The sequence below is a fragment of the Magnolia sinica genome, chromosome 19 (assembly GCF_029962835.1).
Source record: "Magnolia sinica isolate HGM2019 chromosome 19, MsV1, whole genome shotgun sequence".
NCBI classification, from domain to species: domain Eukaryota; kingdom Viridiplantae; phylum Streptophyta; class Magnoliopsida; order Magnoliales; family Magnoliaceae; genus Magnolia; species Magnolia sinica.
Genome location: NC_080591.1, coordinates 7506834 through 7514838, shown reverse-complemented (window position 1 = coordinate 7514838; position 8005 = coordinate 7506834). Strand labels below are relative to the sequence as shown.

At 39.0% G+C, this 8005-nt stretch overlaps 1 protein-coding gene across 1 annotated transcript; it reads right to left on the bottom strand.

The window, feature by feature from the left end:
* Positions 1 to 1882: 1882 nt before the first annotated feature.
* On the bottom strand, positions 1883 to 6706 carry LOC131234891 (uncharacterized). The gene is made up of 4 exons (XM_058231880.1): positions 6328 to 6706; positions 6082 to 6213; positions 3030 to 3431; positions 1883 to 2332 (listed from the first exon to the last, which is right to left on the bottom strand). The coding sequence occupies exons 1-4, from the start codon at positions 6456 to 6458 to the stop codon at positions 2194 to 2196; spliced, it is 804 nt and encodes a 267-aa protein (XP_058087863.1). The 5' UTR covers positions 6459 to 6706; the 3' UTR covers positions 1883 to 2193.
* Between the last annotated feature and the right edge of the window lie 1299 nt (positions 6707 to 8005).

Below are 8005 nucleotides of genomic sequence, written 5' to 3'. Positions count from 1 at the left end.
ATTGCCTACCTGTGGTGTGGACCTCTTGCCCAACCAAGGGACCAAGTGGAACCAGGAAAAACTGAATATGTAGAGATATCTCCTTCAAGTACAAGTGGCAGGGCCATTGGCAAATTGGGTCCGTCCATATGCACCAATGGTTTATGTTTAAGAATCATCCATGTCCTTTAAAACCAATACAATTAACCCTTGGAGAGATGGGTCTAACATATTCTGGTTCTTCAGACTCAATGAAGATCTACCATACCAACCGTCCCTGATCGAGGCTTGCTACAATACACCCCGACATGTTGCAATACATGAGATTTGCTGCAATGCATTCCATTTTTTTTTGCAATAAGACATATCGGGCCATAGCCTGTGGATTGGAATCAAGATTTAAAGTATTGTCCGAAACTGATACATACCAGCATTGCCCGAAAGCAATATGGCTGTATTGCCTGTATCGGCCCAAACAGCCTAATACAAGTGCAATACACTGCAATATGGGGCCATATCTGTGGTGAACAAAATTCACCACCATATAATACCTGCTACACCAATTTAAAACCTTGGTTGGAATCCTTTTCAATGACCCAAAAGTGTTTACATGATGAGGAAAAAAAAAACTAAGATTATAGCATCTCAAACCTCTGATTATTGAAAGTTCATGGAGACCATCCATATTCAAAGGAAAAGAGTCAAATGATCAAAGGGTTGAAATAATCCAACCTAAGAGTATTTGCTTCTTTGAACATCCACCACCAGAGGTGAGGCACATGATATAAATGGTTTGAATCATTAGACCAGATAGAAAGGCTAAAGTCTAATGCAATAAATGAGCATGCAGCTCGTTATACATTTGGATGGCTGAGGCTTTGAGCAGTATATGCTGGTTTCCAGTTCAGAAAATTAAGATTCATGGCTTTGTAGTAGAGACTGTTTCTAAAAAAATCTCAAATTGGAAGATCCTACCACCAATCCTGGATTCAGTTGGATGCTGATAATTGCTCTGTCTATTCCTTGGCCATATCAAATTGACATGATCATCCAAATTGATATTTTGGAGGCACAATACCCCAGAAAACTAGAGTATCCAGCCATTAGCCCCACTTGTCAGAATTGGAAACCTTCATACACTGCTTAAATCATCCTGTAATTCATCCAACAAAAACTCAATTTACCCACAAAACATATAAATTTCGCCAATTCCTGTTGAGTTTTCAACATTGTATTACAAAATCCCCCATTTTCAACATGGTTTGGAAAGAAAAGGCCTGAAATATTTACGGTAGAGGAGAGAGTAAGAGGAGATGCTACCAAGAAATCAAGTTGGCCATCAATCATTTTTGCAGCTGCCACTGGATTATGTCCCTCCAGAAGATGCCTTCAAACCCTTCTCTTCTATAGCACGGCTTGAGCATGACTGATGCAGAACACATGTATTGTCCATTCATGCTGGACCCTTCGTGGGCCTCAACATCATGGTCCAAGTAGGAAAAGTTTTCAGACGTACATTCATCGACGAGGAGAACCGCCTATCAGATTTCCAGTGGGTGATTTTGCCGTTGTCAGGCCTTTGGATCCCTACAGGTTGTTTGGCTTGGGTTTACTGCATGCCTGGCTGTGCAGCTGCTCAGTTACTGTGGCTTTCCAGGATGATCACCACCAATATAAGCAGATGGTTTCATGCGGTTCCAATGTGTTAACAACAGCGATGAACCAAGAGTAAAATGGAGACTCCGATTAAACATGATTATGAATGGATCTTGATAATGGGGAGAAAGAACTATCTGCTACTGTAATTTCAAAAATAAAAAAACAAAAACAAAACAAAACAAAACAAAAGGTAATATAATAGCCTTAATGTGGCATTCAGGCTGCGTTTGGATGTACAAGTGGATTGAATTGTGAAAATTCAGTTTAGAAGCCAAAACAGCAGCCATTTGATATAATCCAAAACAGTTGTATACTGAATCCAAACACACCCCAAATATCAGATAGTTTATCATCTCTCAAACTCAAAACAGAGCTGATGTTATAATACTATTTTTGCTAATCCTACGGGGCCGATCTATGTGCCATCCTATGTGCATATTGGCACATGGGTCTGAGAATAGGCTTCTTCACACGCCCAATAGTTGCCCTTCACAAAGCAGTGTGTGTTTGTCATTGTCGCTATCTACTGAAAATCTAATGTACTCAAACAAATCATCATGGTAACACTGGAAGCTCTGTTCGATCAAAGGAAAAGAAATTGACCCGCCCATGCTCTACGTGGCAGAACTTCAGGGAAATGCCCTTGCAGTCTTTCTCAATGTCCACTAGTTCTGCTTCCGATGGTGGGTTGCCCCTGCAATTTACAAGTCAAACAAAAGCTGAGGTAACCCAACATGAAAAACAACTTTTTGCAGCAGGCCTATGAATAGGTTTCCCACCCATTTCTAATAAAACTGTTTGTTTAAGTGGAAAACTGTGGAAATGAATACGAATCTCCTGATGAGATGGTTTCGTCAATTTATGAAACCAAAAAGGAGGGGGACCATTTCATTTCCTACCTTTTGCTTTAAATAAATAAATAAATAAAAACAAGTAAACCCATTTCAAGAAAACAATGTTAAATGTAAATTTCCACAAGAAAAGTCTCATTGTTTGACTGTTAACCTTTTAACATTTTCATGGAAATCAATACTTATCACTAACATGAGAATCATTATTGGATTCCGCTTCCGCAATTTTCCATTTTATGAGGATTCCATTGAAATGTGGTTATCTATTTTCACATTTTGGATTTTCCAACAGGCCTGATACTTGGGGCCCAACTACCAAACTATTTTTTTCCGAATAGGTGCCTAAAAGGGATGATGCTTCCGCCCTGAATCCCGGACATGATCTTATCATCCTCGACATTCAGGCAGAATGCATCTGCCTTCCACTGAAAGTGGTGGTTATCCAAATAGGCCCTAATGACCAAGGAATGTTACAATTTTTTCAAAGGAAGAAATATTACTATTTCATGCAATACAGAAATTCACATAGCCATGGATTACCTAAGTAGACAAAGGATGAAACTGGGATTCCCTGGAGAAGATTTTCTAAACTTGCTATTAGGCAAGTACACATCAAAATCTAGCTTCATTGTATTGATATGCATGTTTTTGAGCTGCCAGATGATGGAAATATTCTCTTCTGCCCCACTTTCTGATTCACCATTATTTTCTAATGTGCCCTGAGGAGAACTAGTATTGCAATGGCTCCTGTCACCCTTCAGAGTCCATGGAATATCATGGCGACCCACAATGTAGCCTAGCAATTTCAAGTGTCTGTACGCCTCAAAAGACTCCCAGCAACATCCATGCTTCCCATCTGCAACCTTCGTGTATATGTCTTTTAAGGCGATGGTCATGTCATTGTCATCCAGGAGAAGCAATGCACCTCTTTCAGCTAAAAACCTGAAACCATACGTACAGGAATGAAAAGACGTGATTGGGGATCTGATAAAAAGAAAAACCAACCAGAATCTACACTAAATTCCAGGGGTGCGTTTGGATACACATATTGAATTGAACTATAATTATTAATCCAAATTAAAATTTAGTTAGCATTCATATCAAAGGCTACACTCTAATATCGGACTTGAAAAAACATAACTGCAATTTGAGGGCTATGCCCTCATATAAAAGTACTGGAAGACTTAGTATTTATTGGTTCCTCTCAGCTTGAACTGCAATTTCAGGTCTTTTTGTGTTTTGTGGTGTTCCGCAAGAAAATAGGTTTTGGGATAAATTTGAATGAGAGGCCCTTTTCTTTTTCTTTTTTTCTTTTTTTTTGGTTTTGTGGTGTTCTGTTAAAAAGGGGATTTGATTGGGTTTGTGAGCTGTTTTGATTTTTTTATTTTTCTTTCTTCTATGTGGAGATTTTGGGTTCCTACAGTGTGTTTTTTTGTTGTAGTTCTCGGCCCTGCTTTTGGCTTTTCGGGCTATTAATGGCCACCCGACCCGATGTTCTTAAACTGGTCTAGACCCAATTTTCACAATCAATACTTGATTAAAAGAAAATAAAAAAGTAACTAACATTAGTTAATGAGTAGGTCTCAAGTCCAACCAGTTGGACCACAAAGTACATCCAATCAGTGGATAACAACCAACCTATTAAGTGCATGTGGCATCCAACCCTTCCAATGGGTTGGTCTCACCATGAGATATAGTTTTTTGTCTCACAAGGTGGTCCTCATGATAAGGATGGACTTGAGACCACCTCTTAGTTAATTGGTGTGTATGGAGGAGATTCAAGATTGGACTTGTTCCAATGATCGCGCTACAACTGACCTGAACATCAATTTACAAGACTAGAATGACGACAAACACAATCCCTATAAGTCTGGTTCCATCACCAAATTGCAATTTAGGTAGATTCTACTAAAAGAATATTACAATTTAGGTTGCCTTTGATATTATGAGTAGATATTATTGCTTGATAGTTTTCTTGTCAAATGAAATCTTTCTTAATGGATAACTAGCATTTGTTGCTCACACAAATGCTAGTCTTGTTTTTAGATCCATAAGGAGTTCATATTAGGAAAGTTCGATGGGTTAAAGTAGAAATGAGGATTAACATGGCAGGCATCTGTTTCAAAACATGGATACTTTTTGTGTATGGGAAAAATTCATCGATTGCAAAAGAAACAAACTGAAATTACGGGTTGGATTTTTTATTTTTTTTTGAGCGGTGCAGTTTGTTCTCAATGACATTGTTATCGACAGAGTTCTAATATATCCTAGAGTATTTGTTGGTGTAACAACCAGACGTTCATCATGTCAATTTTAGTCCACATTAGAATGATAAAAATGCATGATTATCCAAATTGTTCATTTATAAGATCCCACTGTAAATGTGTTACGTGGAGAAAAACTTTCATGAGAGATCCGACCATCCCTTTGAGGTTCTTGTACTTGAGGATTATGCATGGTTTCTAGATTAGAGGGAGAAAAGCTCCTATTGTTAAAGGAAAAGGAAAGAACTCATATGAACATCTCATCTTTTTATTTTTTCCCTTTGGGGTTTTAATAAAAGCTTTCAAGCGACAAACTTACATTTGCATGAACAACAAATGCTATTTACCCATTAAGAAAGATTCAAGCAATCATTTAACAAAAGAAGGCTATCAAGCAACAATATTTACTCATAATATTGAAAAATACTAACAAATCTAAAACTCAACAGCTAAATAAATCTGTGTTAGGGTGTCCTGAGAAACGTGGTTGGGTGAACTTGATTTCTTCGAAAAACAGTAGCTTGCTCAGTCATTTCCTGGATGAAACAAGTGGAATATCGACTTTGGTGGGAAATGCAAGAAAACAACAAAACCACCTACTGCGGTTTCCACATTCCATTTCTTTCAAAATGCCACACTTTCCCATGTGGGGTTGGCCTCAAGGCTTTTCCTCCAAAAACATGGCTTTTACATACTACTTCCAAACTGCCATAAGGCTGTGTTTAGCTGCAGAACTGATTTGAATTATGAGAATTCAGTTTCAATACAGAGGAAGCAACCCAAGCACGATGATATTTCCCACTATTCACAAAGAGTAAGTATCTGTCAAATATGCATTCACAATCCTTTCATGATTAACACCAATGTAATATAATTGCAAATTGGAGCCCGGAAACTCAATACCAACACTCACAAGAAACAAAAGCAATTGGGTTATTTCCTCTTACTGAAGCACATCGAAACAGCAGACTAACTAGCAGATACAAAACAACTGGCCCTGAATCATGCAATAATTACAAGCAGTACCCTGCAAGTTGCATTAGTTGTAAGTGACTTACCCGTAACTCACTCACAGGTAGTGTTTGGGTGTGAAATTTCACCTGTGAGCTACAACCAGTAAAAAAAAATTGCATCCGAAAACATGAAGAATAAGCATGATTTCACTTGCAGGTAAGCTACAACCTGTAAATCACTTCCAAACAGGCAACATGTAAGTAACTTACACCTGAAAGTCAATTTCAAGTGGAAGTCAACTACAATTTAAAAACTTATAGGCATCCAAACGAGCCCAAAAAAAGTTTCCCAAAGACAACAACACAGTCACCTACGCAATCTCCTCAATCGAGCAATAGAGCTTGCCTCTTCGAACAATTCCAGTAGTAGTCCACATTCCTCCCTTCTTTTCTACAACCTCGGCCAGTCCCATCTTCTCATCCCAGCGACCCTTTGATACATCCTTTCTAACAAAAAATAAAAATAATAAGTTTAAATTTATAAAATTAATAGAATATAAAAAAAAGCCACATTCCTAATCAAAGCAGACTAAATTGCAATAATCTTTTATTAGAATCTACCTAAATTGCAATTTGGGGATGGAGCCAGACTTGTAAAGATGGTGTTCCTCATCATTCCAGTCTTGTAAATTGAGGTCCAGATCAGCCGCCGTGCTATCATCAGAACTTTCCCAATCTTGAATCTCCTCCATACACTTGAACTGGATCCGTTTTTTAAAAAATCGGGTCACAAAGGGTGGCCGTTAATAGCCCAAAAAGTCAAAAGCAGGGCTGAGAAGCACAACTAAAAACCCACTCTAGAAATCCAAAATCTCCACAGAGAAGAAAAAGAAAGACAGCTCACAAACCCAAGTCTGCCCAAAGACTCCCTTTCTTCATGAAACACCACAAAACACAAAAAGGCCTCTCACCTAACTCTGCCCAAAGACTCCCTTTCTTCAAGAATACCACGAAACACAAAAAGGCCTCTCACCCAAATCTGCCCAAAGACTCCTTTTCTTCAAGAACACCACAAAACACAAAAAGGCCTCTCACCCAAATCTGCCCAAGAACCCCTTTTGTCGCAGAACAAAAAACACAGAAAGCCTCTCTCTCTCTCTCTCTGTTTTCCGACTGGCATCTCCGGCCCTGACTTCTCGGCAAGCTCCTCCGGCAGGCGAGCCTCTTCCCGCCCTCGTGGAAATTCTGTATTTTTCTTTGTTTTTGACTGCTATTTCATGCTCCATCTGTGTGTGCGCTTGATACACAGGGAAGCGGCTGGTGTACCACACACCAGCTATATAGCTGCTGTAGGTACGTGTCGTGCGAAGACGAGTGCTGACGTTCATCGAGCTCCGAGTTGTACGAACGGTTCAAAGGAGATCAAAGTTACATGGGCCCTACACTGATGTATTTATTATATCTACACCGTTCATCTATTTTTAGAGATCATTTTAGAGTGTTATTCAAAAAAGAATCACATCCAAAGATCATCTGGACCACACCACAAATAGCAGCAGAGATAATAATTTTCACCGTTAAACAATTCGCAGGGCCCACCGTAACGTCTATTTTCCATCCAATCTGTTTATAAGATCACAGAGCCCAGAATGAAGAGTAAAAACAAATTTCATATTTATCCAAAACTTTTGTGACCCAAAAAGGGCTTCAATGGTAGACATTCAATGCCCTGCTACTTTTTGTAACGTGGTCGACTTAATAGTTATATCTATATTATGTTTCATCTCAGGACTTAAAATGAGCTTGGCAAATGGATGTACGATTTGGATATAACACATACCTCATTATCAAACCCACAGAACTTGCTGCCGTTAATACTCCTGCTGTATAGCTTGTGTGAGGTACACTAGCCAATCCGCTTCCTATGCACGGGAACTTAGAAATGGTACACTGTGGTGTATGTTAACTCAAATAAACCGAATACTAGAGGTGGGCATGGAACCGAGTTGAGCCTATGCTTACGCGAGTTCGAGCTCGAGTTCAACCTCCAGCTCAACATTAAAACTTAGTTTATTTGTCAAAGCTGTTGAGTCGAGTTCGTAGTGATTCAAGTTGAGTCGAGTTTATCTCGAGTCGAGCTTGAGCTTTTTCATATGTAAATATTTTTTTACCAATTCTTTCAAGAAGGACAAACCGAAATATACAATCGGTGGGCCCGAAGAACAGGTGTTGTTGACTCGTTTGATCCTCATGAACCACAACCAACTGATGGGTTTTCAGCAAGCTGGGTTTTCAAATC